Source organism: Poecilia latipinna, unplaced genomic scaffold (assembly GCF_001443285.1).
Source record: "Poecilia latipinna isolate Pla-1442-1.1 unplaced genomic scaffold, P_latipinna-1.0 Scaffold824, whole genome shotgun sequence".
Classification (NCBI taxonomy): Eukaryota; Metazoa; Chordata; class Actinopteri; order Cyprinodontiformes; family Poeciliidae; genus Poecilia; species Poecilia latipinna.
Window position 1 is genome coordinate 1 of NW_015113440.1, and position 26,545 is coordinate 26,545.

Below are 26,545 nucleotides of genomic sequence, written 5' to 3' on the forward strand. Positions count from 1 at the left end.
TAATTTACAGCAAGGTTTCAATAGGCTCTCGCAGCGCTTAGCTGCTCGGGCCTAATAATAATAATAATAAACAGTACAGTTTCAATAGGCTCTCGCAGCGCTTAGCTGCTCGGGCCTAATAACAACAAGAATCCATTAGCAGTTTTTCTCCCAAACTTCCAATCATGCAACCTTTGCCTGAAGGAACTTACTGGTGTTGAACCGTCTTATTGAAAATTATATTTACTATTATATTGGTCATTGGTCGGTTAGTTTGAAAAACACACATCAAAATTAAAATCTTACTATCTTACAATTTTTTGTTTTTCAAAATTCCATGTTTTTTAATGAAGCTAATTTTTTCCATGCCACAATGTAGCCAGATACTCTAATTATATGGTTGGCATACAGATGGTTCAAGTACTTACAAATAATATAAAAGACACATAACCTCTTTTATTACTGTCTGTCATTAAATGTAATCACATTCTTTCCATTTTCAGTTGCCAAAATTCTTTATTTTTCAATAAATCTCATTAAACTGAGACAGAGAATTTGTAGAGAAATTGTTTATTACTTTTTTATTAATTTAAAAGATTATTTAAACCGAGAACACAATGTTTTAATAAATTTGAGAGAGGGTACACACATAGTGATATTATGGCTTTGTAAGTTTCAGTCACACCATCTGAATTAAACTGAGTCACACCTGTGAATTTACTTTAAAGCAGCACATCAAATATATAGCTACCTTAAAAGACAAAATCAAGACATATCAGCAAAAGAATCAGGAAAAGATTGTTGTTTGACTTTGGGTAAAATTTCCAGGTGCCTGAAGTTACCATGTTCATCTGTTCAAATAATTATATGCCAGATTAAACAGCTTGGGAATGTCGCGTTCAGGAAGGAGATAGGTTTTGTGTCTAAGAGATTAATGTGTTTCGGTAAGAAATGTGCTCATTAACTCCAGAACAGAAGTAAAACCTTGTGAAGAAGTCATCCCTCCAAAACTAAGTATAAAAACAAAGATTTGGAAATGCACTGAGGGCCACAGCCTTTCTTCAGCTCTGTCAGGAAAATTTGTTCAAGATTTCAGCTATTTTGAGAGGCTTTGAGAAAGGACACCACAAATTTTGACTAAGCAATTTTACAAAAAATGTGGAAATATATGTTAACTAATGAATCTCAAGAAAGTTAAAAACTGTTTTCATCAAAATATTCTCTTAGTCATTCGCACTTAGCAAATGAAAATAATTATCTTCACGGCTTCCACAAAGAAAAGCAGACCACAATTTGATGTCAGACAGTGAAAGACGTGGTTACAGGAATTTCTAAATAATGTGTGTCATAATGTGGCTCCTAATGTATACCATTTACATAACAAAATATCACCTGTTTAAAAAACTATCATAAAATTTTCACAAAAACAGCAAAAAGAGTCTCATCTCTGACAGGCAGGAGGCTGCACCGGCCAACATAATCTCTCTGTCACTATTCTAACACTGAGGACCTCATGAAAAGGCTGGAAAAGCTTTTGGGTTAAGCATATGGAAAAACCCATATATTTAGGATTACATCCACTTTTTTTCAAAGGAAAAAAACTCCACACAATATTTGAGTTTTAGTGTTTTAGTCGATTCTATGAAATGTGGTTTTACATTGCAAAAGTTGTAAGGGAGCAGAATGTGGTAAAGCTGTTTGCTGTTGTTGTTCATGATGATTTAGTAAATTGTTTGGAGCAGAACTCTAATTCAATTAGTTGCACAGCCCTGTATGTCATTTGCAAATGACTAGAGCAAACATTTTGTGTAGTTGCACACCTACTCTTACCAATGCACCCTCTTTTTTTTTTCTCCAATTCACTTGCAATAACTGCAAAAATACATTGCAGTATTGCAGCAGCATACTTTATTTGTGTATTTATAGATGCTCATTTATAATGTAACTTAAATACACATGTTTAAAAGCAGATTTTTGATCCCATTCATTCAGTGTGTAAATAAAATATTATTCCACAATTTTTCCGGCATGATGGTTTTAAAAGTAGATCATATAATTTTTTAAACGTTGACACATTTTCCACACATGACTTTCTTTTTTTTTTTTCATCAGAACTATGTCAGATTACATTTAAATAATTTCACTCAACTGTAGCTCAAAGGACGTCCACAATCTGACTAAAAGCCTTATCATGTTTCCTGTAAAGAACATAGCATGGAAAGCTGATAGCTCTGTCATCAGGGACTGCGGAAAACCGAATTAGACTTCCCTTCCAACGGTCATGTTTCTCAGAAAACATGGCTATGTGTTGTAAAAAAGTCGGCCCAGAGGGCTAACTGTGGACATTTCTCAGACCACAGAGCTGTGTTAGGACCAGAGGTTATATGTTTCATCTGTTTGTCACAGCTGAGCTCAGTTAACTGAGATCAGTAAGCTCAAAAAGGAAAGAAAAAAAAGTGTTCTGCTCCAGTACGCTTGCTTTTTGGAGAAGATCTGATCAAAACACAATGGAGGTGTTTAAGAAAATGTGATCACTCTGACTTTGAAATGTTGTGCTGACCTGATCTTAAGATCCATGAAGGTTCATGTGACAACAAGGCTGCGTGAGTCATACAGGTCTAGATATGTTGAATTAAAGGATTACATCAGGAATGAGCTGCATGGCATAAAGCTGAATCAATGAATGACTGCTTTAATCCTCTTACACTGATATTGCTGCATACAGTACGTCGTGTGTCAAAAATACATTTAAGGTAATTTAATTTTTTTGTCCTTTTAACTTTTCTGATGAAACCTGTATGAATTCTTACATATTCATACAACATTGATATTTTGTTAGGGTTAGGCCTGCATGGTACTAGGAAATTCACAATGTGCTAACATTATATGTAGACTATGCAGTACAATATTTAAAAAGTTATCCTATTGTGATAACAATATTGCTTGAAAAAAAAAAGTTTCTTGTGTAGTAATAGACCACTCACTAAGAACAGCTGAATAAAACTGAAATATAAAAATAATAATTGTATTAGTTTATGGTTACACAGTCATAAAGGCTTGCAAAATATTTTAAAAAGTGAAATATTTTTAAATTGCATAATGCATCAGCTTGCATAACATCATTGCCCTGACTCTGTACACTGCTCTCTGCCAGGCTGCTGCTAAACTTCTTTAATTTGACCAAATTTGCAGTGTATTTGCTCTCATTTACTGTTCTGTTGTTCCTGTAACTTCAGAAACATTCACATAAACTGTTTTCCAACAACTCCGTTTGCAAATCCCCAATCACGTCAGTCCTGAGAAGATAAGTGCATTCATTAACAAAGTCAGAATGAGCTGCATGGAGTGGAACTCGGTGGAATGCCATGCCAAATCTTGCTGATATCTCCCCCTGACCTTTTTTCTTCTTTTTTTAAACCATGTTGGTGGATGAATGCAGAGTAAAGATCCTCTTGTTAGCTCAGCTCTTTCCATTTTTGTGAAATGGATTACAGTTTATCCTCTTCGTAGTATTTATGCACCCGAACCATAAATTATCACACCCAGGAGAGGCAAAGCAGGCTCCTGGTACAGTTCCTCCCTCACTCGCCAGCTGAGGTGGGTTCAACCAATGTCAGCTGACAAAACATCCACTCACATAGATGATGTGTATGTCCAAGATACTTTCTAGGCTATACCTGCAGGCACAGTGGAAGAAAATAAAGCCATAAGTGACAGAAGGGCTCAAAGTTTTTACATAAATTACAGCTCAATTCCTTCCCTTCTCTACCTTCTGCATATGGAAACTGAATGGATTTTGGAACACTCTCCCACAGGATGCAAGGCCTGTGGGGTTTTGATGGCTAAAGGTCCACTTAAACCAAAAATGGTTTGGGTTGTGCTTGTCACTGGCTTCAGCTTTAACCACGACTTTTCATAGAGTGTAGCGCTGAGTTTTCAAAAATAATAAGCTGATATTAAGGTTATAGTTGACAAGCCAAGAGCAGCAGTGCTGTCAGCCATCGTGGTGCATAGGGCTGGTGCTACAACCTACACTAGCACTGTTAGTGAACGAGATAAAGAGAAAGTTGTGATGACGTGGGAGGGTGGGAGCTCTATTTCCTTATTGACCAGGTATTTTCAGCTGAGTCAGGAGGAGTGTGATGGATATCTTGTATAAATTAGCTGTGCATTGTATGGCCCAGAACACCACAGTCGCAGTTTAATCAAACTCAACGTTGACCGCAGCGCAATGCCTAGGGTGGGGGCTGTAAATGCATTTTCCAAGACTTACCTCAACATTTTTGTTGTGCAATACATGGAAAAGAACTGAGTTTCAGAGCGCTGTGGCATTGGTCTTATTTTTGCTCTGAAAGCCACAAAAGATGTGGTCCTTGAGTTTGTAGTTAAGTTTTAAGTGCGGAAAAGACTACTTGAATCTTTTACATACGAGTGTGAGAAACAGTCTGACAAAGTCTGTACACCTCAGACAGCAACCTGCTCTTCAGGGGAATTATTGTGACTTGTTGCTGCAGTAAGTAGCAAAGGTTTATCCTCACAGTCTCTGGTGACAGCCATTTATTCTTGAACAGAATGTTGTTTATTGCTGCCATTTTAAGCAGCAATAAACATTTGAGGAATAAAGTTCCTCAAATTAGAAATGGGTCTTGCTAATATTTGTACATTGGAATATACTGGATCACTACTTAAGGCATTCCTTTTTGATGTTCTACAATAAATTTTGAATTAAATTATACTGCTGTACTCAAGATGCCTGCTGAAAGTAAGTGTTGGGCCCATTTCATTTACTTCTGGTTCAAAATAAATAAACCCTCACTCTTTTAGGCTGCAGGTAAAGTTGCAATAGCTGCACACAAAATTTCTAACATTACTGACAAAGGAACTCTAACAAAACCACCTGTAACATCACAACCAATACATGAGAACGGGTCAGACTAAGATGCACTGTTTATCTGAATTTATTTAGATAACCATGAGTCAACGGCTAAAAGTTGACTCTTGCTAAACAATATCACTTTTGGTAAAAAATGACCATTATTTAAGGAAGGTGACAAAATGTTGTACTGGCTCTCAATTGTGCGTAAAGAATGGTTGTCTTAAATGAGCTGTGCAGACATTTTTATACCCTTAATAGATATTTTATTTTCACAATAAGTTTGTCTTAAACCTGTGCAGTTGTTGTGACGATCCCAGACAAATCTTTTCTGATGGGCCTTTAGAGTCAGTGTTTGTGGAAACTCCCAAGGCAATAATGTGACTGGGACTGTAGGTCATCAGGCATTCAGATGCTGTTGTTCATGTCACAGCTAATGTGTCTGCTGAACTTGATGCATCAAAGAGATAAATCATTAGGCTCACCAGGCAAATTACACATGCAACCCCCAGAAAGATGTGGAGGTTGCAAACAAGAGAAAGGTCAGAGTAGTCAGGCTAGTGTTGTGAATGTTTAATATTGTGCCCTTTAAGGTGGTGCCAGACTTGTTTCAGATGTGATCGATCAGAACTCATTTGTGGGACTCTTTGTAAAGGTGGTTAGGCTGATCAGCAGATGGCAGCACTATGGCTCATTTTCTATTCAGCTTTGATTGGATTCCTTTTCCTAAAAGGACAACCATAAAGTAATCCATTGCCAAGGCCACTTTGCTTTTGTGGTGTTTTAAAGAAAGTGGCTTAGGATAGCATAAATTATTTAAATCTTCCTTTTATATCAATCAGTCAGTCAATCAGATTTAATTCACATAACAATGTTTATCCACTTAAATGTACTCCAAAGTCCCGAACTAAGTAAATAAAGTAGATATCGTTAATAACCACACATCTTATGAGATATAAAACTGGAAAAACACTCAAAATTAGATATTTACATCAAATCAAACTAAATTTTCCATTAACAGATGAAAATATATTTACATACAATATCATAATATATTACTATATTAAGGTTTTAATATACATTTTGAGTGTCCTTCCACAAATTTCTCAAAATAGTTTGCTGAAACTGTACCCCATTTCTCTCGGCAGAAGTGGTGTAACACGATCATATTATTAGGCCTCACACACCTTTTAAGCTCTGTGCACAAATTTTCTGTGGAAGTGTGATTTTGTGGTTGCACCACTTCAAATCATTGTCTTAGTTTTCCATAAGCTACTTTGTAAACACCTTGGTGTTGTTCTTAGGGTCATTGTCCATTTGGAATATCTACATTTGTACCCAAGCTTGAACAACCTGGCTGTCTTAAGATGTGTAATCTTCTTTTCTTATTATTCCAACTATTTTAGGAAATTCACAGTTTTTTTTTAATGCAGTGAAACACCCACACAACATGTTGCTACCATCCTTACACTACTTTATTGCTGTAATTATTTTGGTACCTAGCAAATGAAAATAAATAAGATGATTCTTATTCACTTGAAACGGAAAAAGTTTAGCCTGGTTTAATATCAGACATTAGAAACAAAGTGTTTGTTGGTTTCAATCACACATACAATATTATAAGCTTTCAAACATCTTAATATTAACCCAAAAGTTGTCTATGACACTTAAAAACTAATTACTTCAATATTGTATATCTTTATTACATTTTTTCTTTTGGTTGTCCCTTTTTTGACATAATGTGAATATTGGCGTAAACAAAACATAAGAAATCAAAGCTGTGAAGGTTGACGAGGGTAGTCCACAAAACGTCTGGAATGACGCAAACTGCTTCAGTTTTTCATGTGCTGTACACAAGATATCAGTTGAGACAGATGTCAGCTTGTCATATACTGTTTATTTTTTTAGCTAGCACCATTAGCATGAGCTAACGAAAAATCTAAATTGGAAGATAGTGAAAATGAAGCAACACCATTCTAATACATTTGAGAAAATGTTTTGATCTCTTACTTATCGTAAACGGCTTGAGATGGAAACTGTAGATCTTTGCAGCATTCTCTCTCCTTTTAGGTTGGCACTTCCAAGCAGCGGTAGAACCAACACCAGCTTTTTCAGCAGACTCTCTTCATCCGTTTGGTCCTCTTCATCCTCATTTACCCTTGTCATGTTTGCATTGCCTTATATTTCAAACTGAAAGCGTTGGACGTTACTCAATGTACAGAAATTACTGTTCTGCCTAGATGGCGCTCCTCACATGTGTAATCTCCCAGGTTGAATTGCAACGTAAAAGACATTGCAATGTCAGTGTGGCAATATTTTATTTAAATTTATAAAATCTAAACAGCCTATAGTATTTTAGTGTAGTTTAGTTTACGAATGAAAAAACCTGCATTGTAATCTTTGAGTTTGCCAAAGAGCGTTTGTAGCGATATTTTAATTTTTTTTATTCAAACCATTTTGTTGAAAAAATAAACTCATTTTTATAGAAGCTGCTTACGTGACTCATCACCAGTGGGTTTATGTTTGCAATGAGCTCAAAAACAGTAAGGAATGAACATGTATGGTAAATTATTTGCTTACTTATTCTCATATGCTCATATTCCCCTCATATGCTTACTTAATATTGTGTAGTCTTCCTGGAAACTTCTGGTTAATAAAACTATTAATGCTTTTAAAAGCCAGTAAAACCACCTTCGTTCCTTGGTCCTCATCTGCATTTTTTAAAACTGAAGTTCATTACTTTAATGTCGCTATTTTTTGTTGTACTTATACCAGAAATCAGTGAATTTTCTTCGGCGCTGTTCTGGTGCGACAGGAAGCTCAGCATATACGCTTCACTGTGCCTACAAACCACTAACGTAATAGCTGAAGATACTGTACTGCAAAGTTCCCCCTTACTCTCCTTTAGAGCTCCTTTAGAGCAAAGGGGCTGGCACTGGCATGGTTCAGCGAGGCGCTCTGCACGTGATGACTGCTGTGAGATGGGGCTTTTGAGGGATCATAAATTATGAACAGCTGTGCGCCCATTCTCATAATTTTTACACGACGATTATCATTTTGTGCTCTTTTCATGGCACCAGAAATGGGGCGGCAGTGGCTTTCCTTCTCTCTGCCTTTATGCCTACACGTTTCCTTTCAGACTAAAAATCCACATAATGTCTTTCGGGTTTTTTTCCTCATGCTTTGCTGCTCTAATTTCCAAACAAATGTGGCAGTGAGGCATATTGTCTTGTGTGGAGCATCTAGAAGTTGCCCATCATGCATACACATTGCATCTCTACCATATTAATATTGCATCAGACTCTGCAGCCATTTCTGTTTCGGTTGGCATAATGTGGAGCTGAACTTACATATTATAACACATAAACCTATTTTTCCTCATCAGTTCACCATTAACGCCCACTGCATCTTGAAATAGGAACATTTTTTTAAACAATTGGGGCAGACCAATAGAGCAATTCTAATTCACTGCTGCTTTAACCGAATGCATTTAGTGAGATGAAGGACTTCTTCCATGGCTACATCTGCAAGTCGTATCCGATTAAATCAAGCCACCATAGCTCATAAGCTATGTAAGAACTGAACCATACATTCCCGTCACATGTTTCAAATGCAGCATGAAATAATAAGTTTGCAGAGTCCCCCGAGGCATCATCAAACTTCAAACTGTGTTAATAAAAGTGGGGAATCTATTCTGGGCCTCCCTCACGTCCGACCCAACTTCATTTTGACCTTTTATTACAGCGATCAGTGAGTAATTTCCCGACTGCGCCCTGGTGCTGCTGCAACGTGTGTTCAGAAATCATTAATTAATTAATCCAGTGAAAGCTGCTTGATTAAAGACAACAGAGCATTTTAACATTCTTTCTCATTTTCCTGGTTGTCTTTGTGACTTTCTTCCTGCCTAAAAAAGGAAAAGAAGGCAAAATCTCTGGAGCTGAGCATGAACATCTCTACGAATTAGACAAGAATCTGCTTTTTACACATGATTTCAGGGATTGGAGTAGAGTTATAATTGTGGATTGTTTCCACGGTCTTAATCAAACAGGAATTGTGAAAGAAATAGTGAAATAATGGATGTAATTTTGTGAGACGTACCGAGACAGCAACTAAGGCGTCCTGTAGATGCTGCTGCTTTGGAGGCTTTGTTCTCTCTGAGTCGCACCAGATTAGATTGATTACTCCTGGCATGCACATTTTATTTGACTTCATTGTCCTCCCACTCTGTTGTTACTGCTTGTGTCAGAGATGTGGATATTCTGTGTGTGTGCACATGTACAGCTACGATTAGCTGTTCTCGGGAAGCGTGCATAACAAGTCGTAACAGTTTTATTGATTGGATATTTTCAGAGCAAATATTTTATGTTCATATGTGTGGGAAGCAGACGTACTACATGACATGTAGGCCATTTTAGCTCCAAGCTGTGGCTGAAAGAGGCTGTTTGCATGGATGTTTCCGATGATTTCATCCATGTGGTTGCGCCTGTGTGTGGATGAGTTTATTTGCATGTTTCTCTCATGTTTGTGCACATGCAGGGAAGTAACGTGATGGAGGACCAAGATTTAAGAGACATGGGGATCACTGACCCAGGGCACAGAAAGAAAATCCTCCATGCAGCACGCGGCTTGCCCAAGGTACTCAACACCACATCCAGAAAAATAAACTCCAGTACTTCAACATCATGTCAGTTAGCTAAAATGAAGTGAGATAAAGGTTTTTGTTGTGAATGGATGTAAATGTGATATTGCTCCCTTCAGGATTGGTTGGAAATTGTAATCTGTACATAACAGTAATCAGTTTTAGGCCAGCAACTAAGGCACAAATGAAGCTGAAATGCTCATGAATGGATTTGTTTTGCTTTATTAAAACATAATTCAAATGAGAATTGCAATATTAACATAAATATAGATTTATGTGCAGAATTCAGATTTACACTGCTCTCATTTCTTATTTGTTAATTATAATCTTAAACTCACAAAATAATACAATTTTCTGATGATCTACTTTAGGAGATTCTGTTTATTGGATGGAATGGTGGATGAGTTCACAAGTGGATGCAGTGATGATGGGGGAATGAATACTCTTTTTTTCCTACATAAAATTATGAACTATTTGTTATTGGTCAGATTTTTTTTTTTTTTTTCTGAACAAGACATAAAAAGTCAATTGATTTGCAAATTGCTGTGTGACTAGTTGAGAGGTCAGCAAAGACCCACGTTACCCCCCACTACAAAATAAAACTCACTTAGAGCTGCAACAACCCCAAAACAAAACAAAACAAAAAAAAAAAAGCAATTTTCTAGATATGTACTACTTGAAATGTTGAAAGCTAACTAAATTTGCTTTTAATATTAGAAAACCATTTATTTTTATTTTTAGATTCTGGAACAAAACAAGTGCTTTTACAGAAGAAACAAAAACCTATTTTGTAGAATGAGATTATATTTTCTATAAATATGGAAAATGAAGAAAGATAGGTAGGATAGTTTGAAGTTTGCTACTTTCTAAAAACCTGTTTTAGATATTAAATGCAGGTTTTGCGTAATGACTAATGGAAAAACTCCTTAAATGACAATTTCTTGTTGCATCCATAATCAAAGTGTTTCTCTTTTGGTTTTGTAAGAGCCACATTGAACTGGCCAAAGAGCCACATGTGTCTCTGGAACCCCAATTTGCAGACCCCTGGACTAGTTGAAATTGTCTATAACTTCAGACTCTATGTTAGGATAACATGGCAGAACTCTGCATTGGCCAAGTAGAACTCAAAAAGTAAAATTGGATTTAGCACTGCTTCCTCTTTTACTCCTAATTTGACGTTAACATCACAGTACTTGCTCTCATATGCCTGTTTTCTGTCTGTAGGTGAAACCACTGGGTTGTGATGGCAGCACATCTTTAGCCTCTTGGTTGGACGGCCTTGGCCTGCATGAGTATCTTCCCAACTTTCTCTCCAATGGCTACCGAACCCTGGAGTGTGTGAAGAACTTGTGGGAGCTGGAAATTGTCAATGTAAGAGTTGTTTAAGTATTTAACTTTAAATGTTTAACATGTTACAGTGAGCTGTCATGAAATTTCACTTCTGTGGCAATGGAAACTATTTCTCACTGAAACATAAATGTCGTGGATTCTGTTTGCGGTTAAGAGGCACTTGATACTCGAGTGCAGAAGAATCAAAAAAGTGTTTCAGTAATAGAAAAAATTTCCATAAAACTACAGCTCAGATGCTTTATAAATCATAGAGCAATTAGTAGATAAATAACAGATAATGTAAATTAAGTTGAAAAGAGGGTGAGGAATGACAGAAAAAGTCTAATTTGGTTTTGTCTTTAGGGAAATAGTGTGACATTTTATGGTAATCAGTGATTATAAAGGAGGACTAATTTATTATGGTCTTAAAACGGTTGATCCAACGGAGAGATACATGTGGCATTTTCAATCAAGTAGCTCTTAAAATTGTGCACATGTTGTAAGTACAGCTTTTTTTTTTTTTATGAATTCTCAAAAGCAGTATGAATTTGTTTGTAAATGTCACACATCATCTGTGACCTTTTATTAATTTGATCCTTGTTTATTGCTTGACTCAAGTCAAGTTTATTTGAATAGCACTTCTCAGCAACCAGGCAGTTTGAAGAGCTTTATATGACAAAAACATAACACAACTGACAAAAACTGAAAGATGATATTCCAGTTGCAGAATAAAAAGAAGTAATGAAAAGTTGTATTTCAGACCAGAATTAATCAGTGTTCTATTTATTATTAATCAAAGGCAAGTCTACGCAAATGGCTTTTAGCCTTGTTTCAGCAGTTTTGCAGTTTTTTTGGAAGTTTATTACAGATTAGCGCAACATAATAACCATTGCTTAAATTCCTGATTTAATTTTGTTTGGTCTTGGACATTCTAACAAATATATATGCTTTGATCAAAACCTCTCTGTTGTTTAACTCTGACTTCATGTTCAGTGCTGGATCTAAACCTCCAACTCAGTCTCAGGTCTTTCTACTGGGCTATCCTACTTGTTGAAATAAAATTAACTACCACAGCATAATCCTGCCTACACCATTTTGCATGATGGACCTGATGTGTTCAGGGTGTCAGTTACCTGCCAAACAAAATGTCTCTCGGCTGCTTCTCTGATTAATGCTCTCCTTGCACAGCCAGTCAGCTTAGGTTGATGACCAAGTTGTAAAGCACTCATTCTGTACTTGGATGATTTATTGATCAGTTCTCTAACTGTTCAAAACTTCATATTGTTTGATAAGGTGAAAAAGACAGTGTGCAAAAGATTAGGCGTTACAGATCCCAGTCTTATGGTTTATTTGAAATATTTTCATATTTTTGAATTTCATGGATGTTCACTATGCTTAATGGAATGGCTTTTTTCTGCTGGAAATATATTAGGCTTCAACCCCTTAGTAATCACCAGTGCGGTTTCTAACATTTAGATCACTAATTATGTGAAATGTTATTTATTTTGGCATATTGTATGTTAGCTAGTGCCATGTTTATTGAGGACAACCAGGCAAACAAAGAAGATGAACCATAGTGTCTGCTATGTGAGTGGATAATAGTGCAGAAGCTGAGAATGAATGTGCTTGAAGACATTATATTATGTTTGCAGCGTCTGGTGGCAGTAAACAAAAAGGCAGCGGTGGTAAAATTGCAGAAAGCGCTGCAGTAGCAGCAGCCAAGCTTGCTGCCAATGCAGTGTGAGAGGGACGGTGTCCAGCAGACTGCGATGAAGAAAGATGGGGGTCTAAGTGCACGGCACATTACTCTCAGTGTGCACAGCAGCAAGAACTGCCTGTGAGCATCATGGCAGAACTCTCTTTGCCCATTACATTTTCTACATCCTCTTCAGCATTTTAGAGCGAATAGCATCGGGCTTCTTGATGATCTACGATGCAGGTCGTGTTTCCAAAATCATTTCAAGGTTCTTTTCGCAAGCGTTGTGTTCACTGGTTTTGCTGGAGCTTTTGTGGATAATAAAAACATAAGCAGAAATCAAATGCACAGACCGTTTGCTTCTTCTGCTTCTGAGTAATGGAACCGATCAGACAAAGAATTACATGAGCTTGTTCTGGAAGGTTTTGTACCAGGAACATAATTGCAAATGTAACATTAATTGCTCAACATCCACCCTTTGAGGATGAGCATGAATGTTAATAGCCAATTATGCAAATATATAGTATTAAGGTGATGGGATTTTACTACATGAAATGAATATTTGCTTCATCCTGCAAAACATTTAGACATATGAGCAGATGTGGTCCTTGTAAATGGTTAAACAGAGATTGTACTAATGGACATGTTATTCTGTTGTACAATTTAAGGTATGGCATTCGGAAAATACAGCTGCACTGTCTCTATATTTCTGGATAATGTTCTGTAGGTATGTAAGGTCCTCTCTGTTTTCGTAGCTCATCATCCAGAAATGGCTTGTGAATTTTAGAGCGTCCCAAGAAGGATGCAGTGTTGTACTTTAGGCTCATGGCAAAACAGATTGAAGCTGAATTATTGACGAGAGTCACTTCTGTTTGCCAGCCAGTGAAGAGTACATAGCATCAAGACCGCCAGTTTAGATTTATCTCTCTTAGCTTTGTCTAGATAAATTGTTCTGTATGAGATATTCAGATGACTGTAAAATGGAAATTCATAGAGTGATGCTGTTCCCTCCAGGTTATTAAGGTCGGGCCCTTAGGCCACAGGAAGAGGATTATTGCATCTCTAGCAGAGAGACCCTATGAAGAAGCTCCCTCTAAATCCCGTCGGCTGTCCCCAATTATGGTAAGACTGATTATGAAGTTTACATACTTAACACTTAATCTACCCTCTTCATTATGTTGGTGCTGCCTTGTGGGAATTAGCTTCCTACAAAAAGATGTTTGGCAGGGAAAATTGTGAATACATCAATGTTTACTCAGTAAATATATATTTCTAATGAAGTTGTTGACATGGTAATTATATCAGATGTTGGTAGCAACCCAAATAAAAAGAAATCAACACAGATAAGTCCACAAATGATGTGTTGTAAATCCCCTGAATATCCAGCTGAAATATGTTTAATACTAGTAGAGACGCATTGTTTTGTAATAACACATTCTGATTGGATCAACTATTTGCACGGTACAATTTTGGCCTTTTCTTCCACTCAGTCTATCTTCAAAAATCATAAAGGTTCTGTGGGCATCGTCTCAGACATTGAGGGTTTTCCCTCAATAGAGGATGATTGCTTTCTAAATATTGTTAGATTTTAACTATTTGACTTTCTAGGCCTTTTTTGTGTTCAGCACTCATTCCTGGTGTCATCCCACCCCATTTAATACACATAATCAAATTAATTGTTTTATATGGATTACTTTGTTTGCTGCTGACATATGTTGTAAATTTCAAGTCAATAGTTCAATTAGAAATGTATGAAGTGTTTAGTAGAAGGTTTAGTTTCTTTAATTCATATAATTTTTGAAGGGCAGCCAAGATAATTAGCTAGTCTGAATGTAGCCAATTTAAGAGGACGTTTTATACCATCGCAACTGTAAAAATGTCAAGCAATTAGAGAAAGCTATGGAAGTGAAATATTTTTTTAGAATTTCTTTAATCTGGGACAAAACATAAAACACTGTTACCTTTAGCAAAAAAGATATTTTCTAAAGATCCTCAAGCTGAAGGTGAATTTCCAGGCTTATTCTCTGGTCTGGCATTTTAAAAATCATGAGTCATTAAAACTACAAATAGAAACAAAACTATTTAAATAAGCAAGAAAACAAAACATAAGAGAAAAGTGCATAAGCATAAAACTGGCACAAAACAATAACAGTAGAGAATAATAAAAAGAGAAGAAAATTGCTGCTCAGTATCGGCTGTGCGAGCAGCAGTGTTCACAGATTTGTCTCTGTTTAAGCCACTGTTTCACTTGGGAGCTCAAAGCTCTACAATCAGCCAACTTTGTTATTACTGGTGGCAAGCTAGTCTAAATATGGGATCCTTTGCATGAAAAACAAGAAGGTTAAAAAAAATGTTTTTCATCTTCTTTTAATAACTCTCCATGAGACTCTTGGTTATGTTGACTCTATTTTCTGTTGTTTCCCAGACAACTATAGACAGTAAAACTGAGTCATTGTTACCAAGTCCAAGACAAAAGGCAGGAGAGAAAAGGCAATAACTGTATGAGCCAGATTATAAAAAAAACAAGTGTTGATCAGAGCTAAAAAAAGCTTGTGGAAGACTGCACTGACGATGTTGGCTTGCATTAGCAGTTACATTGCACAGCACTGCAAGGGTTGTTGAAGAAAACAGACAACATGAAGAATATTGTTTTCACTTTGATACTTGCCTAAAGTTATGATTCTCCTTTGATTCAAAAGCCTCTCAAGGCCGATATTATCAGTATTGCTTGTGAATCTCTTTCTGCCATGTTTTTTTCCTTCCACTCAACATTCTGATAATCTCCTTGTCTGAGAACAACTACCTTTCTAGCATTGCTTTTTTATGGCTTACTCTTTTTGTGTGTTCAACGATGGCCTGCTGGACAAACATCTGTAATTCATTCTCAGCCATAATCATGTAGGCTATTAGATTTTTTTCTAAAATAAGAATCCAATTTTATTTTTAGCATTAAGACCAGTTTTCTAATATTCTGATATTTTGTTTTTCTTTTTAATATTCAAAATTAGCATAGCTAAATGCTTGACATTTACCACAATGTGTGCAACAAAGCTGTTTCTAACAGAGTTGCTGAAATATATTGATCTTTTGATGAAATTATTGAAAAGCATCATGATTTGCAGTTGTTTTTTGGATCAGGCAGGAGGAACTGAGACCTGACAGATTCACATTTATCTTCTGGCATTGTTTGGCTGAGAAAATAGCGACTATGTCGACAGCGATCTTCTGCATGAGTGACAGGGGTAAAACATTTAATATCCTAGCATTTTCTTAAACTGCTAGAAAGGTTTTTGAACTCGCTTCACATGGTGAAAATCTACTCTTCAGTGAGTATTTCCCAAGAAGCTATTAGATTAACTCCACCAGAATTCCTTCCTGATTCTCCAAAACATGACTAAACCAATGTTTTTCAACTGCCTGTAAGATATTTACACCCCATAACAGCTATACCAACCCTTGCTGAAAGACCAGTGACTTTTTGATCATTTAGACTGCAACACTTTCAGTGGATTCTTTAATAACGTGCAGAAATAGCCTTTCTGTAATTTAGTTGGTACAGTAGATATCCCTAATGTGCATAATTAGAAAGATAGTTCAATGCATGTGCTTTGTATAAACTGTAACAGTGTGTTTTCATTAGAAAACACACAGCATTTATGTTTATATATTTTGGATAAGTGGAGTACAAACCCCAATAGAGCAGAGCAATATGGACTTAAAGTTTTATTTTATGATACTATTCTGATGACATTAAAAGTGACGATAAGAACTGCTTCTTTTTTAGCTAGCTGTTTAACTTCAAATGAGTGTCACAGCCCCACAAACCCAATATAAAATTAACCAGAATCATGTGGTAAACTGTTTTTATTTTGAATTTATTACAGAAAAAGATGTTTGAAATGTGGATGTGATTCAGTACCATTGAAATACAAAGGCTGATTTATTAGGCAGATTAAACTGAGCTAAATTAAACCAAGAGAGTAATGTATTGTCAAAAGCTTGGACAGAGACCAGGAAAACCAGTGCTGTCAAAACATTAATCTGCTTGGTGTGCCTGTGTGTGTTTCTGTGACAGTTCCATGACCTCCTATCCCAGACCACTTCGCCCCTCAGTCAGTTGGACCCCTACACCAGTCGCTCCATGGACATGCTCCTCCCCCTGACTGAGTCGGACCGGAGGCGAAGAGCAGTCGATCAAGACTGCAGCATTTCGCTGCGATCCTACAATGAGAGGCCGCGCTCTGTAGTGAGTTTCAACTTCGTTCACTTGGATCTCAGTTAAAGAAGCCACCCACTGCAGCTTATTATAAGAGAATTAATAGTTTAAAAAATGGAGGAGGATTCAGCATATTTGCTTTCTTCCCAGAGGCAGAACTGCTATGTTCATCCGCAGTTTAATATAGCGGTATAATTAGTGGGCAGATTTTAATTCCATGGAGCCTTGCTCTAAATAATGCATCTCTGTCCATTTATGCGCAATTATCAAATGAATTTTCTATAAAACATCTTAACGTGGTAAGTTCAAAATAAATTAAATGGTAGCATTTCAAATCCTACTGCTGTGTCCTATGGTTATAAAAACTGCAACTCATTGCATTTATTAATATTTTTCATGTTCAGCAGACTAAATTCAGTCAATTGTCCCTCAAGGCTTAAATAATTGGATGAATTTATTCAAGCACAGATAAAAAAAGCTGACACAAAGGTTTGCAAGATGTTGGTCCAAACCTTTGCAAAATTTATTATAAAAATGTAAAAGAAAAAAAAAAGACATTCATTTTCAGTTTGTTCTCTTGCATTTTGCACAGAATCATACATGTGTATGAAAATAACATCAGTGGATGGTAAAATATGGCTGCATTAAATAATAACCCAGCCCTGCAGCTGTTTTTCATCTCATGAAGCTCAGCCTCCCTTGGTGTCTTGGATTATTTTGCGTGAGAATGAGCTAAAAATATCTCTGTGATCAAATTTTAGCATTTGCTAAAGGTCAAACTGCGACACAAACAGTCAAGCTTGCACGCCTGGTCTCTGACTCAGTGAGGCAACGAGAGAAAACGAATCCACAACATTCTGGAAATGAAGGACTATGTTGTACTGGCTGCTTTAAATGACATCTTAAATCAATACCTTTCTGATAGAACTTTGATATGTTATTATCCTAAGTATATTTTATTCTGACAAGTGATTTATGAAGGAGCTCAGCACATCCTGCACTGACCTGAAGGCTGAACATGCATGAATATTTATGAGCCTGCTCGGATATCAAGAAACGACTTACCAAAAAGTGCTGACCAGACAGACTTCAGATGCTTTTGCTTTAATATGCAGCAGTTAGAGGTCTTGTAACTCAGCAGTTCAACAGAGACACAAATTAGTATCCGGAGTCAAAACGTCTGCGAGTTTTCCTTGAATGTATTTTCCCAGAGTAGTGCAAAAATCCCAGCCTTACCTGTAGAAAGTGGGATGCAGGGCTGTGACTCTGCATCTCTGCATCTCTGCAGGACAGACACAGTGAACGACATAAAGAGTCTCGATTGAACCTCCGGCCGCCGAGCCACTCTGCCACGTACGCCACCGTGTCCGCCTGGCATCACCAGCCTGAGAAGCTCATCCTGGACTCCTGCAGGTACGAGGCAACAGTAAGTATCCTTTTCTGACTTCAGCACGCAGGTGAAAACATTTCATCTGTTTTAGTTTCATAAAAATATATATTTTTTTCTTCTCTTTATTTGCTTTTGATTGTCATGAGCAATGAGGATACTGAATTCTGAACTGTGTTTTGATTTATCTCTCCCTTCAGTATTTAGGATCATTGATAATCAGGGATTTACGAGGGATTGAGTCCACACAAGATGCCTGTGCTAAAATTAGGGTGAGTTGAAGAATTTTGCTTTTCTTCCCACTCCAACCTAAAAAGAACAACTACATGTTTTTGTTCTGGAGTTCACAAACATTTATCATGAGAATTTGAAGCTTATAATGAATAATTTAATATTTTTATTACAAACTTGTGTCAACATTGCTCAAAGATTTATGTGTGTCCCTTAGAAGGTTTTCATTTTGGAATAATTCTAGTTGAATATTCAGCATTCTTTGGCCAAACTGGCAGGATATTTTCAAATCAGTTGGTTTCCTGGGACAAAAAAATCTTTAAGCTTATTCCATAATTTCTTCCATCAGATAGAGGCCTTTGGAAAACCATTCCTGAAACATCATGTCAGCTTGCTTTGTCCCTTCAAAACACATTTTTGATATTGTCTTGTGTTTAAGTTTATACCATATAGTTGTAAGTTAGTGAAACTCACAACCTCCACTATGTTTCACAGCTGGCACAGTGTTCTTATGTTTGAAAACTTCACCCTGATCCAAACCTTGCTCTTGTCGTTTCCATTCAATTGTGGTGCAAATTGTGAGCAATTTTATTTGAAAAAGATGCAAAAAAGGAAATGCAATTTAGACATGCTTTCATCTTCTGGTTTGAAGAGAATCAACCAGGGCAAGCAAAGTGTAATTTCATTGGTTGTTGACGTAACTCATGACTATTAAAAAAAAAACAATATGTAGAAATTTGTCTGAATTTCATGCCTCTAGTGAGCCCTGGAGGTTTAAATTTTAGACCAGATGCTTGTTTCTTAATCGGCACCCTCTTAGGTCTATAGCAGCATAAAACTGGTCTTCCAACAATTTCTTGAATACAAATTTGACCTCATAAAAGACAGGGTCTTTTGAACAAAAATGTAAAAGGTGTTCCAAAAAAAGGCCAAACTTAAAAGTTAGGACAAAAAACCTTGTCCTAACCTTTACTACTTTTGCTACTTTGATAAAACATTAACGCCAAAGTTTAGAAAGACTTATCTGCAATGGGATTAGGTCAAGTGGAAGACCAATGAGTGTTTTGTATTTTAACATGAACCAATGAATTTGTGGCTGGTGTGTAATGATTGCCAGTTCAGAGAAGACTTTGGAGTGCAGCGGTGAATTTTGGACGGATCATTTGTTACAAATTGGATGGCAGAGCTGGAGAGGACACCAGGCATTTTGGAGTGAGCTCTTACATACCCTTCTGTAAATTACATCATCATATCAAACAAGGAAATGATGGTCATTTAAAAAAAAATATTAGTTTAGTAGAGGATGTGAAGGAGAAGAGCTGACTTTTAATTTAACCTTAGACTCATTTGTCAATGCAGTTTGAAAAGGACAGAGTGTTGTCTGGCCAGATTCCCAAATATTTATACTGAGTAACCTGAGCAGAGGTGTCCTTTGAAGGGCCGAGGTACTCGGGGTTTTCAAAGGCACAAAGTCCTTCTTATCAAACCACATGACTTGGTGGCATGGTGATACAGTTGGTAGCATTGTTGCCTCGTTGCTAGAAGGTCCTTGAGGTCAGTGCTTTGCGATGCATTGACCTCAAGACTGTTAAAAATATGCAGACTATAAGTTTAAAAGTTTGTGTCAGGAAACCAACCAATTTAAATCAATTTCACCCATTCTAACACCAACAGGGGTTAAATAATAACCCAGAATGATGTTACAAAAACTGGGTGTTTAAAGTGCAACTTACTGACAGATTTCACAAATATTAGTGGTGGTGTTTACATATGTTTGAGTTCCATAACCTGCAACGTCTTGGAAAGCTCCAGATTAACATGGCATTCATCCCCATAATGAGTGTATGTGTACTTCTGACCAAAACCATGAATCATTAAATCCGAGGACATGAAGAATAATCATCAGTTTCTTTTTTTGAAACATGACAATTATGTGAATCTTGTTCATTTCAGAAATCAAAGGATTCCAAAAAGGGCCCAGTTGTCATACTGTCCATCACCTACAGAGGTGTCAAGTTCATTGATGCTGCCACTAAGGTAAAGTGATATTAGCATCTGTGCTACTTAAACATTTCAACACAGAAATTGCTGTCAAATTGATGGAGATTGATTCTTTTCACATTTCACCTCATGTCTGTCTCCAACAGACGATAGTTGCAGAGCATGAAATCAGAAACATCTCGTGTGCCGCCCAGGACCCGGATGACCTCTGTACCTTTGCTTACATCACCAAGGACTCTAAGAGTGGCCACCACTTCTGTCACGTCTTCAGTACTGTGGAAGTTGTAAGTATTCAAACCAGTTTTAAACTGTGGGAAGTACAAACAAACATGTGCACCTGTTTGTCATTTTATCAGGAGTTATAATAATCACTGCTTCTTTGCGTGTCATCAGCTACCTGCAGTTAAATTTGAATGCAAACATCCTGTTGGCATTTTTTTATCTCTGTCATCTCATCAAATAGCTTGATTTGGTTTCTACTGTTAGATTGAATCACTTTTCACATGAAGTTTTGCTCATTGTCTCAGTAACGGTGAAAAGGTCAACAACAATCACTGCATTTTCTTTTTGTATGAAGTGGGCTAATTATCAGTCATCAGTGTCAGCAGTCTGTGAGTTCTCTGTTTTTTTTTAAGCAGGAAGAAATTCTCCTGAATCTGTTTCCTTTTAGTTGTTCAAAACATTTTAATATGTAACGATACATTGTGCTATATGTAACCGTTCAGGGCTAACGATTCGTCTATGAATATTGCATGTGCTCATCATTTTGTAATAATTACGATTTGTAAAACAGAATCATGTTTGGTCATAGATATATTGAAAAGAAGGCACATACTGCCTTTATGCATAACAAAGCTTTAGTTGTACACAAAGTTTTATGCATCTAAGTATTATTTCCACTTGAAGTTCTATATATTTTGGAATGCCACAAACATCAACATATTTTCCTGGTATTTTAATCACAGGTCAGCATAAAGTAGGAAGTGGGAGGGGAAAAAAATCTAAATTATTTTACAAATAAAAATCAAAAACATTATGATGTGCTTTTGTATTCAGATTCCATTTCTCTGATAGCCTTAAATAAAGTTCAATTCAACTGATTGCCAACAGACTTTGGGGAATTTACAGGGAGGACATGCATGTGGTTTCACCTCATGCAGTTGATGGGAAGATGGATGGAGTGAGATACACCAAACTCCTTTCAGCTGTAATTGTTGTAAAGCATGGTTCTGCAAAGCTTTGAGTTATGGAGGCTGCATAAAAATGCATAGAGCTTTTTTGAGAGCATACATGTCAGTTCAAGTTTTAATTTTTTTTTTGTTTTTTTTCTGATTTAGATCCAAACATATGAGATCATCTTAACACTGGGACAGGCATTTGAGGTGGCTTATCAGATGGCAGTTCAGTCCAGGGCGAGACACTATGTGCCTCCAACATCTCTGGGCTCAGAGTTCATAGAAACCAAAACCAGCCGCCCAGTGTCTCAGTCGTGGAACAGCACGAGAAGATCAGCGGTGAGTATCAAGAAACGAGGAAAAAATGTTTTTTTTATTAGGCTTTTCTTGTTATCTGAAGTTGTTCAATGTTTATAAGGTGAAGGAACTGGTAGAAATATGCAGCTGTGGAGTCATAATTCAGAAAATATACACAGACCTCATGACCGAGTTCTCTCCCTCCGCTCCACTCAATTCCCAATACGCCACCTACAAAGGAAGATTTGCTGTGTGTGGGGGAAAAAAGTGATGAGTCATTACTTTTCCACCAGCTTCCACTCACATACCCCACAGCACTGAGAGTCCATCGCGATCAGTGGAGATTTTCAATTGGTGCATATGCGGAAAAAAAAAAAAAAGTGATGAATGAAAGCTTTATTTGTTGCTCACAGGCAGATGAATGATACGCTGTGGGTCAATTCTAAAAGCTCAGCCCCCCCGGTGGGAGGACACGCCCGCATGTTCTCACCTATGATTGAGTGGGCTGCGTAAGGCTCACGCAGGTCCCCCACGGGGACGCATTGACATATTGACCTTTCTGGCAGCATATAATAGGCGTTCAGCAATCACTGTCACCCGAGAGTGTGTGTATGCTGCAGGACCAACTGCTTATGCAGAAACACAAATCATTTTGTTTTACCACCTGCCTCTTGCCATAAAATATGGAGTATGCACACATCTGCATAATGAGCCTGGCTCAGTGTTTAGGTTTTAGATGAGTTGGGGACTGATTTTTGTCATCTGTGATTAGTTTTAATGCTTCATGCTGCTGCAAAATGTTGTTGGTTTAAACAGATTTTATATATCATCCCCAAAGTGTTGTTAACCGTCTCCTAAGCCCCATCCCACAATGTTACAGGTGTTGCAACATTAATGGCTTCGAGTGTCAGGAAACCAGCAGAGTTTAGCAGCTTAACAAGGATCTGTGCATCTCTGTTAGGGCTGCAACTAATGATTATTTTATAAATGGGTTAATCGATTAATCAGATAAAAATATTCATTTAAGCCTTCTTTACTATAAGAAATATACTAAAAGATGCAATTAAAACCGAAAATTCCTTTTGTAAATAAATGCAATAACATAGCATTCCTGTAGTGTATGCTTGATGAGTTGTAGATTAATTTATTAATTCTTGCATTAACTGATTATTAATTGGATAGCAAAACGTTCTTAATTGGAATTTTCTTTTTACAGAAACAAATTTTTTAAATTTCGCTTGAATCAAGTGAAATTAAAACTATACATCTTGAGGAGTTCTTGTCAGACAAGGGATTTTTTAACTTAAATGAAGATGTATATATTTATGGTACAGCTTTGACTAATTGCTGCTCTGAGCTCTGATGTCCGTATACTCCAGTTAACAATTAATCAATTACTAAATTAGTTGAAGATTATTTCAGTAACTGATTATGATTCATACGATTAATTGCTTCAGCCCTAATCTCTGTAACCTAGAGAATCAATGAAAAGATAATTTATTTCAGGAATAAATAAACATATAAAAATAAAAATAAACTTGCATGGATCAATAAAAAATATGTGATAAATGTCAAATATTTAGTTCTGTTCATTTTGATCATTTTGGCTTGTAGTTAATGAAAATTTAAAATTCAAGTTCTCAGAAAATTAGAATATTACCTTTAAAAACTAGGCCAACCTAAAAAAGGGGGTTAATATAGAATGCCCACCTATTCCAGCTGTAGTGTCTAGTGAACAGAATAAATTCTTGGTCACAGCTCATTTTACTACTTACGGTGTTGAGGAAGCTCAGGTTGGGTTAATAGTGACCTTCAGCCGTTTTGCATTGTTGAGCCTGTTGTCTCTCATCTTCTCCCTCATCCAGCATCCAGTCTGTGCAGATGATTTTTTTTTACCCATGGATTTTCCAATCATGTTGGTGTTTTGGTAGTGTGGGCAGGCGCCAAGAACTGCTGGAAAGTAAAATCAGTATCTCATTAAGCTTGTTAGAAAAGGGAGGCATGAACTGCTCTTAAGTTTCCTGGTAGGTGGCTGTGCTGACTTTGAAACTGACAAAACACAGCAGATCAACACCAAATGAAATGGCTCACCAAATCATCACTTTAATCATCACCAAAATATTAAACTGCACCCAGAGCTTCTTAGATTTTTTTGTCGTTGGACCGTAGGAACTTGATTTCAGAATGAAATACAACATGTAGTTTCATCTAAAAAATAAGACTGAGAAACAATTTAGTCAATTTCTCAATTTCTTAGTTTCTTAGCTTAGGTAAGACTCTTCTTGTCTCCAGTTTAATAGTGGCTTACTGCAAGGAATATTGTAGCCAATGCCCTGGACATATCTGTGATCAAGAAGCATTGACTCAGTGTTATGCTTCAAATCCTTTTGAGGCTGTGGTTTTCCTTGTTAGTTGTGCACCTTTGTCTGCAATGCTTTTTCCTTCCTCCAAACTCTCCATTAATATGACTGGAAGCTGCACTCTGAACAGCCAACTTATTCAGAAATTGCTTTTCGTGGCTCCTCCTTATGCATCATGCAGATGTTGATGAGCAGGTTCTCCCCATGATTGTGTGGGCTGCCATGATGAGCTAACATAAACTTTCTGTCTGGGAAACTGATTTTGAGTTTTCATAAGCTGGAACCCAAAATCAACAGAAATAAACACTATTTATTTAATGAATTAATATTCAAATTGTATGACCTTTAAACTGAACTACTGACATAAATTAAGTTTTTGAGGATAATCAAAAATGCATCCAAAGTTACTTAAATACCCCCCACCCTCAGTGCTGTGAAAATGTCTTCTTTAATTGCCATGAACTGTTTTAAAATGTAAAAGATGTCCTAAGTATATTCTTGACAGCTACATGCGTGGCTTTATAAAAAAAAAAGACTAAGCCTAAAGCAAACAGTCAGCCCCCGCAGAAGCAGCTGATCCACGTGGCGAACCCACATCTAATTCCAGCATTTCAAAAATGATATGGAAGAATCTGACACCCCACTCTTGCTCTTTGTTTTAAAGTAATTAGGAAAGGCTTTTATGGTAATGGGTAATTAGTGAGTGTCTGCCAGATTCAATGCTTGTTCAAGTTACTCTGACAGATGCGTAAATGCAGAAAAGATGCAAAAGACAAAAAAGAAAAAAAAAATCGGTGGCTAAAATTCACAGAGATGCGAAAATAAAAATGCAAAGATGGGGATGGACAAATGCCAAAGAATAAATAAAATGGGCTTAGCAACAATTTTGCCAAACAGCATAATGCTGTAGATGTCAAACAACCACAAATCATATCTGTACAGTAAATGTGGGGTTATTTATTTATTTTTTTTGGCTTATGGTCGTCACACACCTCCGTGGGATGCGTAAAGGATTTTTCACACGGCTCGGCTCACTGTTTCATAATCCGTCCGTGTGTGTCAGGCATGCAAAAAGAGCTGCTGCTTATGACGAAACAAATGAACCTGATGTTTAATTAATCACACTCTGCTCCACCCTCACGACTGCAACGCGTGCACGCCACGTCAGCATGTGTAGAAATCCAAAGCTCCGCCGTCCTCGGCTGCTGCTGCCGCTGCTAAATGGGATTGGGACGGTTGTTATTCAGAGCCAAAATTCCCCCACATGAAAACAGATTTTTCTCCTGATAATTCCTGTGCTGCTGCTGGATTTCTCCACTGTCCATTTAATGCTCTGTCCCTCCTCTCCTGCCTTCTTTTTTTATAACATGTCTTTGTTCTTGTCTTCTCGATCCTCCTGCTTCCCAGGGCGCCCCTCTGCTCGAATGCCGCTGCTGTCACTGTCACACGTGTACTACCCACCGTCCTTCCTTCCTCCCGTTGCACTCTGTTAGCCCTGGAATCCAGGTGCTTCTCTTTCCTTTCCTTTTTTCAGCCCTCAGTCACCATACATCTGCTTACACACCTGAACCTCCCTTATATCTATTTTTGTTATTATCTTTATTATTATTATTATTATTTTGGGGATGCTGCAATGCACTTTGACTCTTTGTTTTGTGGTTCTTAATATTTTGAATCTCATAAAACCTTCTCATCCCTTTACTTTCCCCATCTCTCATCTCCATCTCACATGTAACAGTTTGAAAATGAAATTAGCGGAGGCTTTGTGGGAAAAGGTGAAACGGTCACGTGATTCTAGTGGCTATTGAGGGTTAAATCCATCGCAACAATATCGCCTTTGGTTGTCTCAGATGGATGGTTGCAAAATGCTTACCTTAAGTTATACTTTTAGCTATTTTGAAGTAATTCTGTCAGAATAAAGTATGAAGGAATGTGCATCTTGAATGAGCTGCTTCTTAACTACTAATCAGATGCTCTTTAGCTTCCAGAGAGTCATATGTCTGGGTTTGCTGCTGCTGCGTACAGAAGCTGAGAGTATTTTCTGTCAGATATCATCCATTCTTTGTGGATTGAGCCCTCAGTGTCTGTGATTATAACCTGATCACTGGACTAACTGTACCTCTAATCCACATGCACGTGTGTGAGCTGAGGACTTGTCAGTGTGGCGCAAATGGCCTCCACTGCCACACGTCTCACACCTCCTCTCGTCCCTCCTCCCTCCCCACACCCCTCCGGCAGATCGACCCCCTGGAGATGGATGCCGACATGCAGTCGCTGGGCAGCACCACCTGGCTCTGCGACCAGCGGGACTCCAACAGGCGTCCCGTCAGCACCAAGTACGAGACCACCATATTCTGAGGCC

The 26,545-nt window shown here is 37.3% G+C and overlaps 1 protein-coding gene and 1 long non-coding RNA gene across 2 annotated transcripts in view; one reads left to right on the forward strand and one right to left on the reverse strand.

Moving 5' to 3' along the window:
* Positions 1–2,654: 2,654 nt before the first annotated feature.
* Positions 2,655–7,093, reverse strand: LOC106956508 (uncharacterized). The gene is made up of 2 exons (XR_001426785.1): positions 6,863–7,093; positions 2,655–3,656 (listed from the first exon to the last, which is right to left on the reverse strand). It is a non-coding gene; the product is annotated as an uncharacterized LOC106956508 (long non-coding RNA).
* Positions 7,094–9,382: 2,289 nt separating this feature from the next.
* The window catches only part of LOC106956507 (ankyrin repeat and SAM domain-containing protein 1A-like), a 27,530-nt gene continuing 10,367 nt past the window's right edge, over positions 9,383–26,545 (forward strand). Inside the window, exons 1-11 of the mRNA XM_015047392.1 lie at positions 9,383–9,487; positions 10,716–10,862; positions 13,531–13,638; positions 16,592–16,762; positions 18,021–18,158; positions 18,320–18,391; positions 20,304–20,387; positions 20,498–20,635; positions 21,689–21,865; positions 25,591–25,689; positions 26,422–26,519. Of these exons, the coding sequence (XP_014902878.1) occupies positions 9,383–9,487; positions 10,716–10,862; positions 13,531–13,638; positions 16,592–16,762; positions 18,021–18,158; positions 18,320–18,391; positions 20,304–20,387; positions 20,498–20,635; positions 21,689–21,865; positions 25,591–25,689; positions 26,422–26,519 (1,337 nt within the window). The remainder of the gene's footprint in view (positions 9,488–10,715; positions 10,863–13,530; positions 13,639–16,591; positions 16,763–18,020; positions 18,159–18,319; positions 18,392–20,303; positions 20,388–20,497; positions 20,636–21,688; positions 21,866–25,590; positions 25,690–26,421; positions 26,520–26,545) is intronic.